The sequence below is a fragment of the Chiloscyllium plagiosum genome, unplaced genomic scaffold (genome assembly GCF_037043375.1).
Source record: "Chiloscyllium plagiosum isolate Xiang-an unplaced genomic scaffold, Cpla_swu_hap1 HiC_scaffold_48, whole genome shotgun sequence".
Lineage (NCBI taxonomy): Eukaryota > Metazoa > Chordata > Chondrichthyes > Orectolobiformes > Hemiscylliidae > Chiloscyllium > Chiloscyllium plagiosum.
In genome coordinates, this window is record NW_028270186.1 from 15,604,044 (window position 1) to 15,628,527 (window position 24,484).

The 24,484-nt window shown below is 46.5% G+C and overlaps 2 protein-coding genes across 3 annotated transcripts in view; one reads left to right on the forward strand and one right to left on the reverse strand.

Moving 5' to 3' along the window:
* LOC122543158 (FHF complex subunit HOOK interacting protein 2A-like) overlaps nt 1-24,484 on the forward strand; it is a 26,066-nt gene continuing 1,582 nt past the window's right edge. The window contains exons 1-16 of one of the 2 annotated variants that reach the window (XM_043681545.2): nt 1-193; nt 2,054-2,132; nt 5,558-5,727; nt 5,835-5,939; nt 7,047-7,169; nt 8,808-9,038; nt 10,106-10,302; nt 10,632-10,749; nt 12,255-12,331; nt 16,009-16,201; nt 17,512-17,675; nt 18,686-18,826; nt 20,956-21,046; nt 21,522-21,665; nt 22,833-22,973; nt 24,380-24,480. In XM_043681545.2, coding sequence (XP_043537480.2) covers nt 149-193; nt 2,054-2,132; nt 5,558-5,727; nt 5,835-5,939; nt 7,047-7,169; nt 8,808-9,038; nt 10,106-10,302; nt 10,632-10,749; nt 12,255-12,331; nt 16,009-16,201; nt 17,512-17,675; nt 18,686-18,826; nt 20,956-21,046; nt 21,522-21,665; nt 22,833-22,973; nt 24,380-24,480 — 2,120 coding nt within the window. In that variant the 5' untranslated portion in view covers nt 1-148. Of the gene's footprint in view, nt 194-1,105; nt 1,125-2,053; nt 2,133-5,557; nt 5,728-5,834; nt 5,940-7,046; nt 7,170-8,807; nt 9,039-10,105; nt 10,303-10,631; nt 10,750-12,254; nt 12,332-16,008; nt 16,202-17,511; nt 17,676-18,685; nt 18,827-20,955; nt 21,047-21,521; nt 21,666-22,832; nt 22,974-24,379; nt 24,481-24,484 lie in introns of those variants that run through there. The other variant, XM_087984233.1, reaches the window with a different exon arrangement.
* brf2 (BRF2 general transcription factor IIIB subunit) overlaps nt 22,789-24,484 on the reverse strand; it is a 24,354-nt gene continuing 22,658 nt past the window's right edge. The window contains exon 7 of the transcript XR_015754809.1: nt 22,789-23,060. The gene's annotated coding sequence lies outside the window, so the exon portion shown is untranslated. The remainder of the gene's footprint in view (nt 23,061-24,484) is intronic.

Consider the following 24,484-nt stretch of genomic DNA (forward strand, 5'->3'; position numbering starts at 1 on the left):
CATGTCCCCGGGCTCCTTCCTCCTCTTGGCTCTCGACTCAGGGGGTGGCTGCAGGAGAAAGCCGGATCCTGGAGTCCGGGCCAGGGACTAGGAGAAACAGGGAGAGAGAGAGAGAGACCGGGAGACGGGCTTCCCCCGCCGGAGAGCCATGTTCAGCAAACTGACGGCGCTGCTGCAGCAGGCTGTGGACACGGTGAGAGAGAGACCGAGCGAAGGGGGCAGGCTGCGGGCTGACAGCAGGAGGACCCCGGGCCAGCGCTGCATCGGGCTCGGGCGGGTCGGTGCGCAGCAATCAGACCGAGCTCGAACCGAGGAGGGCCGTCACCGTGGTGCTGGCAGTGCCCTTCTTCTGAGGCAGGAGGGCCCCGGTTCAAACCCCCATCACCTCCTCTCTACATCTCTCAGTCAAGTCGATGAGCAAAGTTGTGTCTTGGGGGGGTGGGGGGGGGCTCTGGGTTTTTGCTTTCTTCCCGAGGTCAGTCATTACTCCTTAAAATGTTTGGCTTGTTCAAAAGCTGGGTGCCTCAGATAAACCCCCAGGGCCCAGAGTAAAACTCAGCCTTCAGACTGGAATCTTCCTTACCACTGCAGTCCCAATTCTACCCCCCCCAGAGTTAAGCTACTGGGATGTGAGTTATCCCAGGGATTCAGAGGGATCTTGGGTGTTTAAGTGCATCGATTCCCTCAAAGTTGCCACCCAAGTCGTTGTTCAGAAAGCATATGGTGTTTTGAGCTAAAAATCACACAACATCAGGTTAAGGTCCAACAGGTTAGACCGTAACCTGGTGTTGTGTGATTTTTAACTCTGAGCACCCCAGTCCAACACCGGCGTCTCCAAATTATGGCGTTTCGGCTTTCGTTCACAAGGGGGTCAAGTTTAAGAGCTGTGAGGTTTTTTTCCTGCAGTTCTAAAAGACCCTGACAAGTGAGACCACACTTGTATTGTTATGTGCGGTTCTGGTCACCCTATTATCGGAAAGATAGTTTTGGACAGGGTGTAAAGAAGGTTTACCAGGATGCGGCCTGGACTGGAGGGCTTGCCTTACAAAGAGAGGTTGACTAAGCATGGGCTTTTCTCGCTGGAGAGAAGGAGGAAGAGAGGGTACCTGATCGAGGGATACAAGGTAATGAGAGGCATGGATAGAGTCAGTAGCCAGAGACTTTTCCCCAGGGCAGGATTGACTGGCATGAGGGGGTCATCGTTTTAAGATATTAGGAGGAAGGTATCGAGTAGGGTCTTTCCGCAGAGAGTTGTGATTGCATGGTGGTGGAAACAGAGTCATTCAGGACATTTAAGCGACTCCCGGACATGCACATGGACAGCAGTGAATTGGAGGGGTGCAAAGGTTAGGTTATTTTATTTGAGATTAGGAATAATCCTCGACACAACATCATAGGCCAAAGGGCCTGTTCTGTGCTGTACTTTTCTACGTTCTATTATCTCTCTCCAAGACAGGGGCATGACAGGTTTTAAGTCAAGGCTCCTGGGTGGGGGAGGAGTGAAACTGATATTTCAGTCAGTGCACCCCTGCTCTCCCTGAACCTCCTCACTTGGGAAACCCATCCTGGGCATCCAGTGTCTCCTGGGTATATTCCTGCTGAACATTGTCCACTCAGGCGCCACTGAACATTTGAGCTGTTTTCTCATGCAGTGGAGGGCTCAGTAATGTGGGCGGCATGGTGGCACAGCAGTTAGCACTGCTGCCTCACAGCCTCAGAGACCCGGGTTCAATTCCCGCCTCAGGCGACTGACTGTGCGGAGTTTGCACGTTCTCCCCGTGTCTGTGTGGGTTTCCTCCGGGTGCTCCGGTTTCCTCCCACAGTCCAAAGATGTGCAGGTCAGGTGAATTGGCCATGCTAAATTGCCCGTAGTGTTAGGTAAGGGGTAAATGTAGGGGTATGGGTGGGTTGCACTTCGGCGGGGCAGTGTGGACTTGTTGGGCCGAAGGGCCTGTTTCCACACTGTAAGTAATCTAATCGAATATAATATAGTTCGTTGTTTCCTGAAATAATTTTGCTGCAATAATGGGGCTGTTTTATTCTTTTGTTAAAGGAGGAAGAGCCCATTCAGCTTCTGGACTCCTTTATAAGCCACTGGAAAGGCATAACCAACTATTACATTGTCACGACAGGTATGTCTGCCCATACACTGCAGTTGAAATGCTGGTCCATTACTCCAGTTAAATGTTAGTTTGCAAAAGTAAAGTGAAACGTTTGTCTGGACCACAAAACAAGAGAACATTTTAAATGCAGTTTCACTGAAATATTGACAATATAATTTCACCCAATCAACTCTTCCATTGCGCTATGCCCTGTGTGTTGATTACTTTGTATATCTGCGCCGTTTACTGACAGCTACGACTATGTCTGGGGAAGGTGTTTCTGTCTGCAGTTCCTGTCTACTCACTCCCTCTCTCACAGGAAATGAATGATTAGTTTTACCTTGTGGTGAAGAAGACCCACTTGGGTAGCGTCCAACTTAGATATGCCTAGTCTATTCTGGAATGTTCCTTTCTGGGGATTGCCACCTTGCTATGAGGGAGAGGCTTGAGTGTTCCATTGATACCAAGAGCGATGCCGTCAGGAGTTGGCAATTTTTGGCAGGGCCGCCCAAGATGGCAAGGTCAGAGGGAGGGACCAGAGAAAGCATAATTCAAAACATGTCCTCAACAGTGTTTCAGGCAGAAGACATTTGCGTGGTATGGAAGGTTGTGATGGTGGATGAAGGCTGCAGCAGGTACGTCTCGAGTCACCAAGGTTTCTGAGAGCTCCCTTTCATCAAGGACTGTGTCTGCTGATACGCAACAGCATTCTCATGTTCAAAGATGTCCCCCACAAGGTGGCTACCTGGAGAAGTTCAATTTCTGCCCCGCCACAACAAGAACCCTACAACGAGGTGGTGAACAGGGACGGGATTGTGAGATCTGCTGGTCCCTAACTTGGGATTGGTACGTAGGTGATGGAATTTGACTCAACTCGGTTTGACCTCAAGAATAGGAACAGGACAGCACTTCAGCAGCTTTCCTCACAACTGGGCAGCCCCCTTCAGGAACCCCTCTGCTCACCCTCGGAAGAGGCTAGGAAAGGTGCCCTTAGAATAGTCTATTGTCACCAACCTGGCTGGAGAACTGTATCCTGCGGACTCATGTACCTCCAGTCTGAAAACCAAAGTCGAACCTTAAATGTGTGATCCCTCATGGATAACGAGCAAAACAATCATCCAGAATGAAAATTCAGGCATTGAACCAGGAAACCCTGCAGGAAATGTGAATAGCAGGCACAGGGCAACTCAGTGAAGACGGTGGTGGTCACACCTTCTGGAGAGGGAAACCCAAACATCCACCCAGAAAACATGAAATTGGAATCGCTACCAAGAATGAAATTGTAAACTAACTCTCGGGGCTCCCTCTTGGCATCAACAATCATCTTATGTCTCTCCATCGATGGGCTGAAGGGCGTTTTCTACATTGTATAAATCTATGACGCTTGTCAAGAAAACATAATTTAAAAAAAGCCTTAATTCTGAATCCACCTGACAGACTGACTCCCCCCGAGACCACGATTACCATTCAACAGCTACCACCTGCTTATAAATAGGATCTCTTCCAGATTTGCCAGAACCAATTCGCAGGTACTGACCCCATATCGTGCAATTTGCTGTATCCGTTCGAATCATATTAATCTTGGCTCAACCTGCAATGCCTGGCCTCTCAAACAAACAAAGCTTGTTCGATCTGTTCCTTTTCTTTTACCCCAGGCTGTCCCAAAGTCATTGCCAGTTCACAATTCAAAATTGATGAAAGGAGATCATAAAAATTCTGAAAAATCTGCAAAGATTCTAACGACACCAACCACTATATGTGGCCCTTCATTGATCTGACCAAGGCTTTTAACTCAATACATCAGGAAGTGCGATGGATTACCCAAAGGCCACCTGTCTGGTGAAATTAGTCAGTATCCTCGTGTCTTCTCTATGACAAGATGATGGTCTTCACTGACAGGAATGTGACCAAACCCTTTGAGGTCAAGACGGGGTCAAGCAAAGATGCCCCACTCCTTTCTTCATCTTATCTCATCAAATACAAACTTCCCGGTGGTGTGGACATTGTCTGTGGGATGGATGGGAAAGTTTTCAATCTCAAAAAGTTGAAATCCAAGAAAACGACACCGACCTTGCTTGTGGAACTTCAGTGCTTTGGTGACAAGGTCATCTCTGTTCTTTCAGAAGAGATTCTTCAAGCCTTGCCTCATGCCTTTGTGGAAGCAGACCAAGGAATTGGGCTCAGCCACAACCTCAAAAAGATCAAATCCTTTACCAACTTGTGGTCCATTCCTCCATGGAGAAATCGTCCCAAATATGGAACAGGTATCCAGGAGGTTACCTCTTATCTTAGGCCGACGTTGATGCAGAGGCTCAACATTGCGTGCAATGTGAGTGCTGACTTTGGACACCGAAGGATGAGAGTCATTGACCACCATATCATCCATACTCATTGTACAATCCTTGTGGATAAGGCAGTCATCCTTTCGATTTCCATATGGCTCCTATAGATGCGACATCAATGCTGTATGAAATGGATTCTTCGTGTCAAGTGGGGAGACGCATCCTTGAAGCAGTAAATAGCACCAACATCAAGATCATCTGAGACCAACTCCGCTGGGCTGGCCACGTGCTTAGTTTGGCAAAAGTGAGGATTGCAGATGCTGGAAACCCGAGTCTAGATTAGAATGGTGCTGGAAAAGCATAGCAGGTCAGGCAGCATCCGAGGAGCAGGAAAATCGACGTTTCGGGCAAAAGCCCTTCGTTTGCCTGAGTTCCAGCGACTAAAGTAAATCTCTTCGCCGAGCTCAAGGAAGGCACTTGAACAAGAGGAGGACAAAGGAAATATTTCGAAGACCTCCCTCAAGAAATGCAACGTAGATGTCAAGGTATGGGAGACCCAAGATCAGAAAAATTCTTTCACAGCAAGAGGAAGTACAGTAAAGGAACCGATGAAAGGACAAATCCACGGCCCAGAACCACCAGCCAAATGTGTGGTCAGAAATGTGACTCTCGGATCAGGCTGATCAGTTGGATAAAGACCCATAGAACCCATGACCTGTGACATAGAACGTCCGAGATGGACAATCATTATCGTTAGCGAGTGATTAGCAGTGATAGCCCTGGAGTTATGGATAATGATGGTAGACACTTGAGGTTTCCTTCCAACATCAGGCTGATCAGGAGTCTCTCCAGCCCTTACTGCTTCGTATTTACATGTGTTGGAAGGATTTGCAAATTTAGCCACATTACGGCCCAACCTTCCTTGGCGAACAAGTCCTGGTGAGACTCGAAACCAGAGCTCCTGACTGCTCACAAAACCTCTGTACCTCATTCTGACTGCCAAAGTGACCCAGAGATCACAACCAAACCAACTCACTGGGTTTTGGCACAGAGTGGGGGGGACTGGAGGGATGGGTTTTAATGGGAGAATTAAGGGATTGGATTTGGCTATCCTGGACTCTTCCCCAGGATCTTGACCCGCTGGAAATGTTGTTTGGCCGTTGTGCTTTACAGATGAAACGCTCCCAGTCAAACAGACGGATATTCCCTGGCGCCTGAGGCAGATGGTGGACATTCTCGTTTATGAGGAGAAGCAGATGGAAAGAGGCGAGACGGGGCCGTGTATGGAGTATCTCTTACAGCACAAGATACTGGAGACTCTCTGCACACTGGCCAAGGCTGGGGTAAGGAAGGCAGGTTTATGGGGGGATGGACAGGGCGTTACGTGTCCCATTGAGAAAGCCAAGCCATGCTCTGATGATAAATGATGTGTCTGTGTGTGTTTCTGCAGTATCCCCCTGGCATGAAACAGCAAGTGCTACTCCTCATCACCAAACTGTTGGGGCAGATTCAGCAGCCAATGCTGCCTCACATCAATGTGCACCGTCCTGTGCAGGTAGGTATTTCGCTGACCAGGGCTGCTGCCATTCTTCTTTCGTGTTTCCTCCCTTTTCCCTGCCTGCTCTCCCTCCAAACGTTGTGCAGTTGCCTGTCCTCTTGTTGTGCAAGGCCTCAGGCCTGCTCAATCTCCATTGTTCATACTCAGACAGTTCACTGCAGAGCGTTGGCCTGCCCTGCTCTGTTTGGCTCAGAATACCACATGGTGTATCGAATTATAGAATCCCTACAGTGTGGAAGAAAGTCATTTGGCCCATCGAGTCCGCACCAACTCTCTGAAGAGCATCCCTCCAAGTCTCACCCGTCTACACTATCCTTGTATTTCCCATGGCTAATCCACCTAGTTGGCGGCACTGTGGTTAGCACTGCTGCCTCTCAGCACCAGGGACCTGGGTTTGACTCCCACCTCGGGTGACTGGCTGTGTGAAGTTTGCCCGTTCTCAGGTTCTCCGGTTTCCTTCCACAATCCAAAGATGTGTCGGTCAGGTGAATTGGCCATGTTGAATTGCCCATAATGTTAGGTGCATTAGTCAGGGGTAATTATAGGGTAGGGGAATGGGTCTGGGTGGGTTACTGTTCGGAGGGTCGGTATTGGGCCGAAGGGCCGTTTCTATACTGTAGGTAATCTAATGTAGACTGCACATCCCTGGACACTATCGGCAATTTAGCATGGCCAGTCTACCAAACCTGCACACCTTTGGACTGTGGGAGGAAACCGGAGCACCTGGAGGAAACCCACTCGGACACAGGGAGTATGTGCAAATTCCACACAGTCACCCGAGGGTAAAATTGAACCAGCGTCCCTGGTGCTGTGAGGCAGCAGTAGTCACCATTCAGCCACTGTGCTGTTCTAAAGCAAAATCCTGTGAATGTCAGAACAGAAGGAGGGAAGTGCTCCACCACACCCAGCTGTTTGCCCCTCCCCTCCCCCGCCATTCCCCACAAAGAAAAAGGGGGTGGTTTGTGAAACATGTTCACTATTTGTGTCATAAAGCTTGGGTTGGTTCGACCACTAAAGATGACCGAGTGCAGTTTTAAATGGTGGATAATCAGTGACACTTGTGCAAGGCTGACAGTGCCCATGTTGTCTCTCTTGTGCTGTTAGAAGTTAATTCGTTTGTGTGGCGAGGACCTTGGATCCAAAACGGAAAAGGAGGAAGTGCAGTTTCTTACCACGGTCTGTGCGAAACTCAGCCAGGATCCCTACTTGATCAACTTCTTCATTGAGGTAGGCATGGGTCTCAGACACCAAGCTGCAGCAGCCTGTCACTTATTGTCTGTACTAAATGTACCTTGAAGGCAGTTGGAGTCACAGGCTTGACCAGTTAGCAGCACTGGATGCCTCTGATTGGTGGGTTTAGCGGTGAGTTTGACTGAAGACTTGGCGTAAAGTACACTTCATGTTTCAGAGGAGAGCAGTGGCATTGAAGGACACCAATTTATTCAAACCTCTCCCTGACCCATCTGTCCTCCTCTTACATATGTAATGGTCGGATTGATACTTTCCACAACACATCGCAGTTTACCGGTTTTAATCCGACCAAGTGTTTGATTGTACCAAGAGCTCAGGACACTTGGATTGCCAGCCAGTGCAAATCTGCATTCCCACTCAGCTTCTGGATGTGATATTAAACTGTGTGTCCCCTCAGAGGTTGCAAAAGCTCTTCTAATATTGTTTAAGGAAGAGCAGGGTAGTTCTCTCCAAACAGACCCCACCACCAGGGATATATTTCCCTCCCCACCCCTTTCCGCCTTCCGCAAAGACCGTTCACTCCGTGACTACCTGGTCAGGTCCACGCCCCTCTACAACCTACCCTCCCATCCTGGCACTTTCCCCTGCCACCGCAGGAACTGTAAAACCTGCGCCCACACCTCCTCCCTCATCTCTATCCAAGGCCCTAAAGGAGCCTTCCACATCCATCAAAGTTTTACTTGCATATCCACTAATATCATTTATTGTATCCGTTGTTCCCGATGCGGTCTCCTCTACATTGGGGAGACTGGGCGCCTCCTAGCAGAGCGCTTTAGGGAACATCTCCGAGACACCCGCACCAATCAACCACACCACCCCCTGGTCCAACATTTCAACTCCCCCTCCCACTCTGCCGAGGACATGGAGGTCCTGGGCCTCCTCCACTGCCACTCCCTCACCACCAGACACCTGGAGGAAGAACGCCTCATCTTCCACCTCAGAACACTTCAACCCCAGGGCATCAATGTGGACTTCAACAGTTTCCTCATTTCCCCTTCCCCCACCTCACCCAAGTTCCAAACTTCCAGCTCAGCAATGTCCCCATGACTTGTCCGGACTTGTCCTACCTGCCTATCTCCTTTTCCACCTATCCACTCCACCCTCTCCTCCCTGACCTATTACCTTCATCCCCTCCCCCACTCACCCATTGTACTCTATGCTACTTTCTCCCCACCCCCACCCTCCTCTAGCTTATCTCTCCACGCTCCAGGCTCACTGCCTTTATTCCTGATGAAGGGCTTTTGCCCGAAACGTCGATTTCGAAGCTCCTTGGATGCTGTCTGAACTGCTGTGCTCTTCCAGCACCACTAACCCAGAATCTGGTTTCCAGCATCTGCAGTCATTGTTTTTATCTCGTTCTCCATCGAGTCCAGGCCCTGAGTCAAAATGACAACATTACACAGATTACCCGATGATTTTTGCATTGGTGTTTCTGTGAGTTTGCTGGGCATATTTTAGCTCCTGCCTTTCCTACATTGGAACAGTGATTTCAAAAGTCCTTTGCTGGATTTAAGCAGTTTGAGACATTCTTGTGGTCATGAAGTGAAATATTGAATTGCAAGTCTTCCTTTCTTTCCTCATTTTTTTCTTCTTAAATGGTCTCTACGTTTTCAGAAAAAGGATTCTGCTGATTCCAGGAAATTGCTCCCCTGCTCCTTTGAGAAAGGCGAAGGTCAGCCAAAGGACGCCGTCAGGACATCCAGCTTGGCCGCAGGGGTTAGCCCGTCACCCTCTGACCGATCTCCTGTGACAAGTGCACCTTCCACGCACCTCAGTCCTCATGGGATGGATGGTCAGCCTGACAAAAGCCTGGTTAATGCCCTACTGACCCTGACTGCAAGTGAGGTACCCACCAGCATTGTTGCATACAGCAGACACAGATAATTAGAGAGGCAAGGAATTGAACCTTGGGGGCTGGGGCATTGAGGGTTACAAGATCGGGAGAGTTCTTCAGAGAGTCAATTCATTTCAGTTGTTTTTTGCAAGAATTTCTGCCAATACTGTTTTCAAAGTAAGAATCTCATTCACCCCTCAAGTCAGTGCACTGAGGAGAACTGATTGTAAAAGTTGCATAAAAATTACCTTTCATTTCTGCAATTAACTGGGACTACATCGTTGAAGAATTCTGGTCCCCACCTTATCGACACTGTCCATCGTTTGGACTTGCCCCTCAGTGGAAACGTTTTCTTTCTGTCAACCCTTCAAGAACTTTAACAGGTCGACTTTCAGATTCTATATTTTTAATGTCGTCTTTTTTTTTCTAGGGGGAACAGCTGCAGTCTGTTCAGTATTTCCTGATAGCTGTAATCTCTCTGCTCCAGTATCACATTTGTCAATCCTTTTAGCACTTTCTCAAGTGCCCTCTACCCTTTGTAGAAGGATGGAGGCCAGGGTTGTGCACTGTAAGTGTTATCTAACCAAGGTCAAAACCAATCAGGAGGTATGGGCCTGAGGTTATCACACTGGAAATTCTTGGAAACAGGCATGGAGATGCTTTGTGAATACACCATTGCCATACAGCAACTCTGAAGCAAATTTTGGCGAATACATTCTGTGGTTATTTTTATATTTCTGATTAAAAATTCCATTTTGTGCTGGGAGATTATCATATTTACAAAGATAATCTCCCAGCACAAAATGGAATTTTTATCAGAAATATAAAAATAACCACAAAATGTATTCACCAAAATTTGCTTCAGAGTTGCTGTATGGCAATGCTGTTTTCACAAAGCATCTCAATATGTTTTTGGTCTGCTAGCATTGGGGAAAAGGAAGTAATGATAGCACATCATTGTTGTGGAAATATTTGCTAGGACAAGTGTGGGAGACGACTTTATAATGGTATAATATTGCAGATGTAATATTTTAAATATGTCATTGAATTTCATTCCATTTACTTTCCCTGTGTTTAGAAAAATCAACTGGCATTGAAGGCCTGTGAAGGCTTGCTCCTGTTGGCCACGTTACCAGAGGAAGGGGCAGCATGGTACATGGTGGAAAGCACAGCGCTGTGTCAGACACTGGCTGATCGGCTGTCAGACCTTTACAGGCTGATACCGGACTCTGTTGACCCTGGACAAGTTGAATCGCTGGGAAGAGTCAACTGGCGGTACGCAAAACAATTCCACTTCGTGAAACGGAGAACCCAAGCAGAAAAAGTCATACTTACTTAGCCTTTGACCAAGACTGCTCAGACAATTCCACTGAATGCACAGTGAATTACTTCTGAAGTTCAGTTATTCAGTAATGGTGGGGGAGGACAAAATATGGGATTTGGGACTGGACTAGACTGCTCTTTCAAAGAACTACCACTGGCATGGTAACCTGAATGGCCTGCTTCTGTGAGAGATGTTTCTTTGGTTCTATCATCAGCCTACTCTTAACAATGGTTCTTGCAGATGTCCTGATGCTATGCTCTGGTTTGCTCTGCACACACAGGTCACACTATGCTGCAAGTAATGTGGAAGATGCAGAGTCATTTCCAGGCAAAAAGGCTGTGGCATCTTTCTTCTCGTGGCTCGACTATTGTAATCAGCTGGTAAAGGAAGCCCATAAGGTAGGCTGCTTTCAGCAGATGTCTGAGTGGAAGGAGGCATATTCAGCTTTTATGTTCACAAGAAGGAGTGAATGTTGCAGTTAGGGACACTGATCCAGAGCCCACACATGATCGTTCACAAAGCCTGACACTGCAGATCAGAGCAATAACTCTCACCTGGCACTGTGGACAGCTACGCAGGAGCCGGGCACTCACTCACAGGAAGGGACAGGATGCTAGTGGAAGGTATCCCAGCTCCAAGTAAACATTTAATTTTTAAACAGTTATGTTAGTCAGAAGGCCACTCTCTCCAGTTCTGTTTTGTTGTGAACCAGTTGTCTTGAGTGGGATTAGAACAGAGTGAAGGAGTTCGGGTTGTGTTTCGATTGGGGGTTTAACATTATAGGAAAAGAACTGACAGTGCATTGGTAACCTCCTAGCGATGCTTCCAGAGAGATGGCTAATGCATTTACGACAAGATAGTTTAATGGAGATAATGGTCTGCCACTGATGACAGAAAGAATCTGCCTTCTCATTTGAAATAATTCTCATTTCTAAAAATATGTTGTGGTATATCACCTCGACAGTCATTTGGAAAATTGGTGAAAATGGATAATTTACCCACAGGAAGATCTGGAGTGAGTTCCAGGAATGATGAACTTCAGTTAGACGTTAGACTGGAGCGGTTAGGTCTGTTTTCTTTGGAGAAAAGAAAGCTGAGAGGACATTTGACATGCCTCTTCAAAATTATGAGGAATCTGGACATGGCAAAGAGAGGAGAAACTGTTTTTGAAGGGCTCAAGAATGACAGGGCACAGGTTGGAAGTGATTCCAAGTGTGGCTCAGTGGTTAGCACTGCTGCCTCACAGCCCAGGGACCTGGGTTCAATTCCCACCTCGGGTAACTGTCTGTGTGGAGTTTGCACATTCTCCCCCATGTCTGTGTGGGTTTCCTCCGGGTGCTCCGGTTTCCTTCCACAGTCCAAAGATGTGCACGTCAGGTGAATTGGCCATGCTAAATTGCCCAAAGTGTTAGGTGCATTAGTCAGGGGTAAATGTAAGGGAGTAGGTCAGTGTGGACTTGTTGGGCCAAAGGGCCTGTTTCTGCAATGTGGGGAATCTAATCTAATCTTAAAGAAGCAAAAGCAACATGAGAACAAAATTTTCACACAGTAAGTGGTAATGGGCTGGAACAAATTGCCCTTGAGGCACATTCAGTCAAAGCATTCAATAGACGACACTGTTACCTGACAAGGAAGAATGTGCGTGGTTTTCGGGAGTATGACACAAAGTGAACGACTGATCTCGCCTTTCAGAAAAAGCTTCGGGCCTCCTGTTGGTGATTCAGTGTCCCCAGAATTCTGGCCTGCGAGCTTGGGTGATTCACAAACAACCCTGTCATCTGTCAGTCTGTTTGCAAGCCACCCTGGCTGACAGGCCCTGTCCTGTGTTGTACTCAGTGCTCGCCTCTGCCTGTGTCCAGGGTCAATAATGACTCACACTTCCATTTGCTCTTCCATGCCCCAGGTAACTGCAGCTGCGATGGCCCAGGAAATCAGAAGACGTTTCTTTGTTACAGTCTTGGAGCCACAACTATTGCAGGTGTAAGTAGTTGTTACTCTCTTCTTGAAAAAAATACGGGCCATCAAACTATCACTAAGCATTTCCACCTGCTGTGAGAAACTGTGCTCAGTCATAGATTCATACAGCACAAAGAAGGCCCTTCGGCCCACTAACATAACTGCTACTACAAGTGTGCTCGTCCTAATTTCCTGCACTTGTCCCATATCCTTGAATGTTATGATATCTTAAGTACTCACTCAAATATCTTTCAAAAGGTTGTAATGTTTCCAGCCTCCACTACATTCCCAGGCAATGCATTTCAGATTCCCACCACCCACTGACTGAAAAAGCTTTTTCTCCAAATCCTCTCTGAATCTCTTGTCACTTACTCTAAAGCTATGCCATCTCGTGATTGACCCTTCAACCAAGGGGAACAGTTGCTCTCTATTCACCCTCCAAACCCCTCTTAATCACATACATCTCAGTCATGTCCCCCTCAGTCTCCTCTGCTCGAAAGAAAATAATCAAAGCCTGTCCAGTCTGTCCTTCTAGCTCAATTCCTCCAGTCCAGGCAACATCCTGGTCAACCTCCTCAGTACATCTTGTACTGCTGTCACATCCTTCCTGTAGCAAGGTGACCGGAACTGAGTACTCCAGTTGGCCTGACCAATGCTCTGCACAACTCCAACATTAACTCCTTGCTGTTACACTCTCTGCCATGACTGATGAAAGCAAGTGTCCCATATGCCTTCTTAACTATCCCATTCAAGTGCTCTGCTGACTTCATGGATCTGTGAATAATTACTCGAAGATCCCTCTGTTCCTCTCAGCTACCTTGTGTCCTGCCATTCATTAAATATTCCCTCATCTTGTTTCTTCTGCCAAAGTGCATCACCTCATACTTCCATGTGTCAATCTGTGCCATTAACCCATCAGTCTTATTTATTAAACTCCTGACAATAAAGTAAAGACCATCTAGTCTTGCTTTACTCTGTTGACATCCAACATAGATTAACTCGCTTTGACTTGCTTCCTTTGCTGTAGCATGTGTCTCTGATTCTGTATCTCCTCCCCCTGCCAAACTAGTTTCACTCCTCCCAACAACATGATCAAACCTTTCTGCAAGGATGTTGGTCCCAATGTAGTTCAGGAGCAGACCGTCCAGTTTGTAAGTGTCCCACCTTCCCCAAAAGCAGTCCCAGTCATCCAGAAATCTAAAACCCTCCCTCTTGCACCAACTCGAGTCACGCATTCATCTGTCCTATTTTCCTGACTCTGAACTCAATGTGAGTAATCCAGAGATTACAACCAATGAGGTCCTTATTTTTAATCTGCAGCCTATCTCCCTGAATTCTTGATGCAAGACCTCATTCCTTACTCTGCTGATAACATCGGTGAGGAGAAAGTGAGGACTGCAGATGCTGGAGATCAGAGCTGAAAAATGTGTTGCTGGAAAAGCGCAGCAGGTCAGGCAGCATCCAAGGACCACGAGAATCGACGTTTCGGGCATAAGCCCTTCTTCTGCCCAAAATGTCGATTCTCCTGCTCCTTGGATGCTGCCTGACCTGCTGTGCTTTTCCAGCAACACATTTTTCAGCTCTGATAACATCAGTGCCAACATGTACCATGACCTCTAACTCATCACCCTCCCCTTTCAGGATGCCCTGCAGCTAATTCAGTGACACCCCTGACCCTGGCACCAGGGAGGCAGCACACCATCTTGGAGTCACGTCTTTAGCTGCAGAAACACATGTCTGCTCCCTGACGAAAGAATCCCCGATCACGATTGCTGCTCCTTGCTTATTCTCCCCACCCCCAACCCCTGTTCAGTCAACCCGTTTGTGGTGATCGGAGCTTGGTTCTGGCTGCATTCCTCTGAGGCACCAGCACTTTCTTCAGCTTCCAAAGTAGAACATAGATTTGTAAATGGGACCCCAGGGGACTCCTGCACTACCTGCCTGTTCTTTCTGGACTGTCTGGTGGTAAGCCATTCCCTTCCCTTTCCTCGTCCCTCGAGCGGCAGTGTGACCACCTCTCTAAACATGCGATCCACCCAACTCTCAGCCTCATGGATCCAACCACCTCTCAAGCTCCGAGCTCTGGCTTCTGCAGCTGGGAGAATTCCTGCAAATGTGGAAATCAAGGATACTGGCAGTATCCAGTTCATCTGACATGGGGAACATAACCTCTCCTAACATGTCTTAAACTTGCAATTAACGCTTTAGACTAGAATTATTAGACTTATTTTGTTAGATTTCCAACTCTATCACTAAGGTGATGAAAATGTTAATTGTAGTTATCACTACTGTAAATCTATAGGGGAAGAAAGGCTTAACCAATCAGGTATATATTTCCATCACTTTGAGTAAAAGGTGCTCCCTTTATCAGATGTGACCTTGGAATTCCCCTTTGTTCCCCACCAAATCCCCATTAGCAAACCCATCTGTCTTGATTCACTCCCTTCATCCACGTTGTCTGACCAGCTAAAGAAACTGATCTGCCAATTCCATTCACACCTTATGTCACCAAAGTCACCGACAATGGATCCCTGTTGCCCTTGAAAAAGTGGTGCAAAGTGGCTTTCTTGCAGCCCATGTGGCGTAGGTACAATGCTGTTTGGGTAAGAGTTCCACCCAGTGCCACTGAAGAACTGACTGATACACTGCCAAGTCAGGATGGTAGGTGGCTTGGAGACGAACTTCCAGATTATGGTGTCTTCACTTGTCTGCTGCCCCTTGTCCTTCTCGAGGGTTGAAATCACGGGTTTGGAAGATGCTGTCAGGACAGCCTTGGTGAGTTCCTGTCGTACATCATGGGGATGACACACACAGCTGACACTGTACGTCAGTGGTGGACGGTGTGTGATGGATGGGATGCCAATCAAATAAGACCATGAGACATAGGAGTGGAAGCAAGGCCATTCGGCCCATCGAGCCCACTCTGCCATTTAATCATGGCTAATGGGCGTTTCAATTCCACTTACCGGCACTCTCCTCATAGCCCTTAATTCCTGGCGAGATCAAGAATTTATCAGTCTCTGCCTTGAAGACACCCAACGTCTCGGCCTCTACTGGGCTCTGTGGCAATGAATTCCACAGGCCCACCACTCTGGCTGAAGAAATGTCTCCTCATTTCCATTCTAAATTGAACCCCTCTAATTTTAAGGCTGTGCCCATGGGTCCTAGTCTCCCTGCCTAATGGAAACAAATTTGCAGCATCCACCCTTTCAAAGCCATGCATTATCTTTTAAGTTTCTATTAGATCTCCCCTCAACCTTCTCATGAATACAGTCCCGGGATCCTCGGCTGATCATCATATATTCGGCCTACCATTCCAGGGATCATCTGTGTGAAAAATGAGTTGTTCAGACCTGGATTGTGAGAGCTTGTTGAGTGTGGTTTGAAGCCGCACTCATCCAGGCAAATGAAGAGTACTCCATCACACTCCTGTGTTATACCATATCAACAATGGATAGGCTTTGGGGAGTCAGGAGGTGAGGTCATCGCCACAAAGTTGCTAGTCTCTGTCCTGTTTTTGTGGCTACAGTATTTGTGTTCATTTCTGAACAATGGTAACCCATAGGATTATCCAGTTCTAAGGCTTGCTGTGCCAAACGTTATGCTGAAAATTTGTCCCTCTTCAGCAGAAACTGCTGCTCTGATCAGGACTTTCTTGAAGCCGTGGTGTAATAGCTTGACTATTGCTCTGTCGTTCACAGGTCTGAGATGGGGATTCTCTTATCCACTGCGCTGCTTATGGGGGTTGTGATGCATACCACAGCGTCCCGGTTGCTGGATGAACTCGTTTTGTTTTTGCTGGGAGATCAGAGAGAGGCGGAGGTGCCCACAGAACCAGCCCGCCACATGCTGCGCAGCCAGCTGATAGAACGTTGCAACCACCTATCCGATGAGGTGACATCACAATTCTCTGGTGGTATTTTAGGTAATGGGTAGATGCCACAGGTCGGTGCACTGACCTCAGCAATGGTGCGGTTCAGAACACACAACAAAAAGGAACAGGAGTTGGCCATTCAATAGGTTCAAGGCTGAACATTCCTCACATCCACTTTCCTGCCTTCCTGATCAAGAATCGATCTATCTCATCTGAAACATACACAAGGACTCTGGCCCACAGTTCTCTGTGACAAGAAGTTACAAAGATTTACAATCCTCTGAGAAAAGACATTCCTCCTCGTCCAAGTCTTAAATTGGCACTCTCTGACTTTGATACTTATTTTGGCTAATCTATCATTTCTCATCTCCACTTTACTACATTTTTGACATAACCCTTGATTCCCGACTGAACACGAATCTATCTCAGCGTTAAAAATACACAAGGACTCTGTCCCCATAGCTGTCTGTGACAAGGAGTTCCAAAGGCTCTCAACCCTCTCAGAGAAGAAATTCCTCCTCATCTCAATCTTTATTCAGAGATGATACTCTCTGGTCCTAGATTCTCCCTTGAGGCGAAACAATCCTCCTAGCATTTACCCTGTCAAGCCCCTTAAGAATCCTAAATGTATCAATGAGATCACCTCTCAGTCTAGGCGAAAGTGAGGACTGCAGATGCTGGAGATCAGAGTCAGGGTTAGAGTGGTGCTTGAAAAGCACAGCAGGTCAGGCAGCATCCGAGGAGCAGGAAAATCAACACTTCGGGCAAAAGCCCTTCCTCAGAAATACCTGATGAAGGGCTTTTGCCCGAAGCATCAATTTTCCTGCTCCTCGGATGCTGCCTGACCTGCTGTGTTTTTCCAGCACCACTCTAATCTTGACTCACCTCTCAGTCTTCTAAATCCCAGTGAGTCGAGTCTCAACCTATTTAACCTTTGCTCATAAAACAGTGCCTGCATAGCGGCAGCATTATCCTTGTGAACTTGCCCTGAACTGCCTCCAATGAAGTACTTTTCCTCAATTAAGGGAACCAAAACTGCCCTCAGTACTCGAGATTTTGTCTCACCAGTACCTTGTTCAGTTGCCTACAGACTTCCTTTCCAACTGCCTTGAAATTGGTGCCAACATTCCCTTAGCCTTCCTGATTTAGCCTCACACACTCATCCAGTTTTGCTTAAAGGTTAGTCAGCTGCTGAACTGAAAACTTCTGTCAACGAGATACATACTGAGTACAGTATCCGAGCTGGGCTCGATCTCAGTTTGATAGCTTGAAGCTCATTGTGTATTTGCAGCTATGTGAGTGAGTTGCCTTCTTTCTACTTTTCCCACAGATCAGTATAGCCACACTGAGATTCTTTGAACAGCTCTTACAGAAACCTCAGGAACATATAATTTATAACCTTGTGCTACGGAACTTGATGAGCCGCTGCTACATCGGAAATAGTACTGGACATGAGGAAAGAGCTGCAGACAACGAACAGCTGGATGAGATGGAGTAAGGGGATTCAAGTTGACTTGACATTGCACTGTGGCTTCAGTGACGGTGTGAAGTTTGGGTGGTTTTTAACCACTTTGCTTCATTGGCAAAACTTCTGGGTCTAAGCTAGATGACGCAGCTCAGTTTGTGCTCTTGCATTTTACTCATTGCTTTTCCCTTTTTGAACTTCAGGTGCTGGAGCTTTGGGAAAGGCTGCTGTGAGTGTTGCTCACACCGTGCCGAAATCAACTCGACCTGGCATGTGAAATATATTAACAGGAGTGTTAACATAAACTTCACATGCAGTCCATGAGATTTTGTCTTGGAAACTGAAGTGGCCCCACAAACATGAGAAGCTTGGACAGATGTTTCGTGTGCCGAACAGCAGATCCTTCTTGTCAATCAGCTTCGAGTGTGTAGATAGTAATAGACACCTATGCAGTTTTAAACCATGGTTTCTTTAACCTTAACCAGGATGAGGATTGCATTGGAAGCCATAAATGGGGGGGGGGGGGGGGTGGGGGGGAGGGGAGAAAGAGGGCTATTCCTTGATTCAGTGCATCCAGCTGTCAGACTACCAATTTTAGTTACAATGCCTGTCCTATATCATGACACACCTGAATGTTCAGCATATAAATAGAAAACAGTGCCATAAATAGTCACGTTTCAGGCTAGATACTGATTTTTCTTACAGAGCCGGGCAATTTTTATTTAGTTAATCATGAAATATGGGTACTGCCCAATCCTAATTCTCCTTGAGATGGTGGTGAGAAATTAGGTGACTGTTGGGCCATCTCAGAGGGTAACTGAGGATTATTCACCTTCATATGCATCTGGAGTCACGTACAGGCCAGATTTCCTTCCCCAGCTCGCGAGGTTACATTTGAAGGGTGCCAGTGTATTATCAGTTCAGTAAAATAACCACTATCTTGTGCTACCCTCTTCTGGTGGAGTGGAATAATGTCATGGAAGGTGATCCATTGGGCCAGACCCAGAGAGGTCAAACTCCATTCATTTTATTTTTCCAGAGAATTTGAAGAAGATCCTTTCTTCACTGACATATACACAGGCGGCAGATTCCCTGCTTCTGACTGGCTTGTTCCACCAGCAGCAATGCAAAAGACAACAAGAGCTGATGGGAAACCAGAAGTTAACAGAATAGTCAACAGGTGAGTGCCAGACCTCAGCTTCCAGCTCCTGAAAAGTGAGGGCCAGACCTCAGCTTCCAGCTCCTGAAAGGTGAGGGCCAGATCTCAGCTTCCAGCTCCTGAAAAGTGAGGGCCAGATCTCAGCTTCCAGCTCCTGAAAAGTGAGGGCCAGATCTCAGCTTCCAGCTCCTGAAAAGTGAGGGCCAGACCTCAGCTTCCAGCTCCTGAAAAGTGAGGGCCAGACCTCAGCTTCCAGCTCCTGAAAAGTGAGGGCCAGACCTCAGCTTCCAGCTCCTGAAAAGTGAGGGCCAGATCTCAGTTTCCTGCCCCCTGAAAAGTGAGGGCCAAATCTCAGCTTCCTGCCCCCTGAAAAGTGAGGGCCAGATCTCAGCTTCCTGCCCCCTGAAAAGTGAGGGCCAGATCTCAGCTTCCTGCCCCCTGAAAAGTGAGGGCCAGATCTCAGCTTCCTGCCCCCTGAAAAGTGAGGACCAGATCTCAGCTTCCTGCCCCCTGAAAAGTGAGAGCCAGATCTCAGCTTCCTGCCCCCTGAAAAGTGAGAGCCAGATCTCAGCTTCCTGCCCCCTGAAAAGTGAGGGCCAGATCTCAGCTTCCTGCCCCCTGAAAAGTGAGGGCCAGATCTCAGCTTCCAGCTCCTGAAAAGTGAGGGCCAGATCTCAGTTTCCTGCCCCCTGAAAAGTGAGGGCCAGATCTCAGCTTCCTGCCCCCTGAAAAGTGAGGACCAGATCTCAGCTTCCTGCCCCCTGAAAAGTGAGGACCAGATCTCAGCTTCCTGCCCCCTGAAAAGTGAGGACCAGATCTCAGCTTCCTGCCCCCTGAAAAGTGAGAGCCAGATCTCAGCTTCCTGCCCCCTGAAAAGTGAGGGCCAGATCTCAGCTTCCTGCCCCCTGAAAAGTGAGGACCAGATCTCAGCTTCCTGCCCCCTGAAAAGTGAGAGCCAGATCTCAGCTTCCAGCTCCTGAAAAGTGAGGGCCAGATCTTAGCTTCCCTTGCTGTCAACATGTGAATGTCACACAGTCATACAGCATGGAAACAGAATCTTCAGTCCAACTCATACATGCCAACCAGATTATCTCAACTGATCTCGTCCCATTTACTAGCATTTGGCTCTAAACCTTTCCTGTTCATGTACTCATCCTGTGTCACTTTGCTTGACAACAGTCCCAAGGCCCTACCATTAAGTATATAAATCCTGCCGTGATTTGCCTTACCAAACTGCAACACCTCACATTTATCTTAATTAAACTACATCTGCCACTCCTTGGCCCTTAGCCCATCAATCCCTTGAGTAGATGCCCACATGTAACTCATTCCTGGATATATGTTGTTCTCCACAAACACCACTGCTGATACTCTCAATTAGATTCCAGTCTCTTGGGTATCTGTTATTCTCTATACAAACACCCCAAACTTCTCAATTAGATTCCAATCTGTAACTCATTCTCCAAAATCTGTTATTCTATGCGTGTTGTTTGTAATTATTTCTCTGTGCTATTGTGTGTTCAATATGTAATTGTCTATCTGTGATCACTTGTGTCAGAATGATTAGAGTATCATCCAGAAAATTCTAGTTTGGTATGAGAGAAGTGTGGCCTTGGAGAGAGTCAGATAGGACTCAGTCCCACAACACCAAAAGGAAAGACTAGCACCTTTCTTGAACACCAAACACTCCAAAGTACTTTGCAGCCATGAAGTATTTTTGAAATGCAGTGAATTATTGAAAATGTAGCAGTCAATTGACGTCAAACTCTGACAATTAGCAATGTAATAATGAGCAGATAAGCTGCTTGTGTGAGCTTGACGAAATATCAGTCTGGACACCAGGAATTACTCCCCTCTTTAAAATAGTGCTAGAGAATCTTCTATGTCAATGTGAGTGGGTTGATATACCCTTATTCATCATCCACAGCCAACACCTCCAACAGTGTCGTACCGGCTCAGAGTTGCACAGTGTGTGTTAGCCTGGAGTTAAGGTGTTGAAGTGGAACATTAACCCACAACCTTTTGTTAACAAACTAACAGTTCTACTCACTGCGTCATAGCTAACACTGAATGGGAAAGACTAAAAAGCAAAGATCCAAGTCCTCAACTGGTTCCTCTGTAAGAATTTAACTTGTGTATTTGTGTTCCAGCTTTTTGTGTCTCGTTCCTGACACAGTGAAAACCTCTCACCTTGTGGCAGGCTGTGGTTACGACACATACCTCGTGGATGCACATCGAATGGTAAGCCGATTGTTTGCCTTGCTGGTGTACAAAAATGGTGTCTGTTCCATGCAACTGAAGTTTCCCTGCAGCCTTGTACAAACAATTAAAACGTAAAATTCGTTCCCAATGTCTAAAACAAAATGCTGCAATTACACATTCCATCTTTGGGGAATTGTGCTAGAAATGTACTTCTGAGATGTAGGTCACATTCCAACAGCAGGGAATGAACATGAACCTTTCTGCAACAATGTTGGTACAGCCTATACTCATTACAGCAGCACCTGAAACAATGCATCATCCCACACAAGTTTGCCTGGTTATGCTGTTCGACATGTATCCATGTTATCCTGAGACTCTTGGTAGACCTTAATGTTCTCTGAGCAATTTACAGCTTATGCTTACAAAAGCCTTAAGTGTATGCTTCCAAAGATATGATGCATCCTGCTGACATCATGTAGATTTCCAGGCTATATTCCTGTACTGTGTTTTGTAGTTCCAGGGTTGCTGTGTCAATGCCAAGGACTGGAAGTGGTCACATGTCCCCAGCAATTTGGAAAGCTGTGACTCAGGCGGGCTATTTTACGAAGGTCATTTCCTGAAAGTCCTGTTTGATAGAATGGCACAGATCTTGGATCAGGTAACTATCAAAAGAAAAGGGACAGCAGAACTTCAGGTGAATGATGATCACAGGCTATAGAATGATGGTTTGCGTATTTCCTGGCCGTGACTCAGTGCACAATCCATGCCAGATTAGATTCTGCAGCAAGGTCAGCTGTGGGTCAGTGGGTAGCATTTCAACTCAATCAGGAGGTAATGGATTCAGGTCCTATTGCAGAGACTGAAGCATAAAATCCAGTCTGATGCTCAGTGGCATACTGAGGGAGAGCCATACAGCTGTCAAAATCCTTTTTCTGAAGGGAGTGTTTCACTGTCAGAGATCAGGACTGAGAGTGTAGTGCACTGCCAAATGCTGTTACTGAGGAATTCCGTACTGTCAGAGACTCAGTTCTGAGGGAGTTATTCTGATATAATGCACATTTTGTCAGTGCAAAATGGCTAAACCGCGATTGATGAATTGTGGACGTTGTTTGAAAAACACGTCCTGCTGAACGGGTATTGCAAATTTCTATTAGTGATCTTCTCCAGTGTGATTTTCTACAACGGTTTGCAATAACACGATTTTGTATAGCGTGACGTTGCAGAGGACCACAACGGTTGCATGAAAGCAGAATGACCTGGACCTAGAGAATGCTGCATAGTGGGAGCACTGCAATGTCAGAGTGCCATTGCTGGGGAATGCTGCACCATCAAAAAGTCAGCATCGAGGGGGCACTGCTTTGTCAGAGGGCCAGTACAAAGGGAACACAACTATTACAGATACTGAAGCACCAGTCAAAGATGAGACATCACTAATTAAGAGAACAGGCCAGAATTAGATTATCTGACCGTTATCTCACTGCTTTTCATGCACGCAGATTTGTTTCCATGTTTCCAACAATTGTGACTGCACTTTATTGGCTGTTAAGCACTTTGGGATAGCTTGAAATCATGAAAGATGCCATAAAATTCATTGCCTCTTCCCTCCAAAGACGCGTACTTTCCGTACAGGTGTGGAAGGGCCAGAGGTTCCCTCAGCTTCTACTGATCAAGAACAAATGATATTTATAAATTGCCTTACCATTAAACAAAATACATCCCAAGTACTTCATAAAGATAATGAAAATCTTGCATTCAATGAAATATCTTTTTGCACAAAATAGTACTGATTACATCTATTATTATGGTCTTAACATTTTCTCTTCAGCCTTATGACCTGAATTTGCAAGTCACATCCGTGATATCGAAAGTAGCACTTTTCCCTCATCCTCACCTCCATGAGTATTTGCTGGATCCATACATTAACCTCATCCCTAGCTGCAGGTCTCTCTTCTCTATCATAGTCCGGGTGAGTACTTGATCTGTTACCTCTACTTTGTTCCAATCAATCAGTCATTAGCAGCCAGGATGTGCTGAAGATTAGATGAGCAGGCAGCTGTTAACATGAAACAGACTGAAGTTACCATTATAAGTCAGCAGGACAGTCCAGTTGCACACACAGTTGGGGCGAACAACCCAGCGTCACAAACTTATGGCAAACCGAAACTGAATTCTAGACTGGTATCTGATCAAATAACCATGTTTTATCATTTAAAGACCCAAATGGATCCCTCTCCTGCCACCTCTACATGCTCATGACTTCAAAGTCACCTGAAATTCTTGACTTCACAAAACATTAAACTGAAGTCCTGTCTGCCCTCTGGTGGATATAAACAATCTTATATCTTCACGGGGAAAGGTTTTCCTGGTGTCCTGGCCAATAATTCTCTTAACTCACATTTAAAGTTAGATTATGTGGCATTATCTTAAAACACAACCTTCTCAGGACAATAAACGCAAGCTTCACTTACATCCTGAGAATGATCATGTAAGAAAAGTATTGGATGCTATCTTGTGAGAGTAACTGGGGGTTCTCAAAGTGGAATGGTGGCTCAATGGTTAGCATTCCTTCCTCACAGCGCCAGGCACCAGGGTTCAATTCCACCCTCAGGCGACTGTGTGGAGTTTGCATGTTCTCCCTGTCTGTGAGGGTTTCCTCCGGGTGTTCCAGATTCCTCCAACAGTCCAAAGATCTGCACGCTAGGTGGATTGGCTATGCTAAATTGCCTATAGTGTCCAGAGATGTGCAGGCTAGATGGATTAGCATGGAAAATATAGGATTGTAGGGATGAGGTGGGAGAGTTCAGTTCTGGGTGGGATTCTCTTCTGAGGGGCAGTGCAGACTTGATGGGCTGAATGGCCTGTTTTCATACTGTGAGGGTTCTATGACTGCAAGATAATAACTGTGACTAAATGTTAACACAACTAGGTGAGCAGTCTAAACACTTCTCTGAAGAGACAAGTTCAAATCCCATCACAGCAGCTTGAGGATTTTAAATGCAAATGAATAATAAATCTGCAGTAGAATTATCATCTTATTACTCATGATAATGAAATTTATTTGGTATAATAATCACACATCATTACCAGTCCAGCCTAGCCTATGTGATACCAGACCCACGGCAATGTGTTTGACTCTTAACTGCCCTCTGAAATGGATAGCAAACCATGCAACTGTTCTGAAAAAGTACTGTTAGCATATGAATACTGCATGGACTTAAGCGAATTAAGAACATGGTTCACCACCACATTTTCACAAGCAATAAATGCTGACCGCATCAGCGATGCTCACATCACCACAGTGACTTTAAAAGAAAATCTGTCACCCAATCAGATTGATGCTGTAACGAAACTCCCATTCTCTGCTTGCCTCAGGTAATAGGAGATCTCATGCAGAGAATCCAGAGAATCCCACAGTTTCCTTCCAAGCTACTGTTGGTCAGAAGACAACTGATGGGATTGGAACCAGAAAGTATGTAA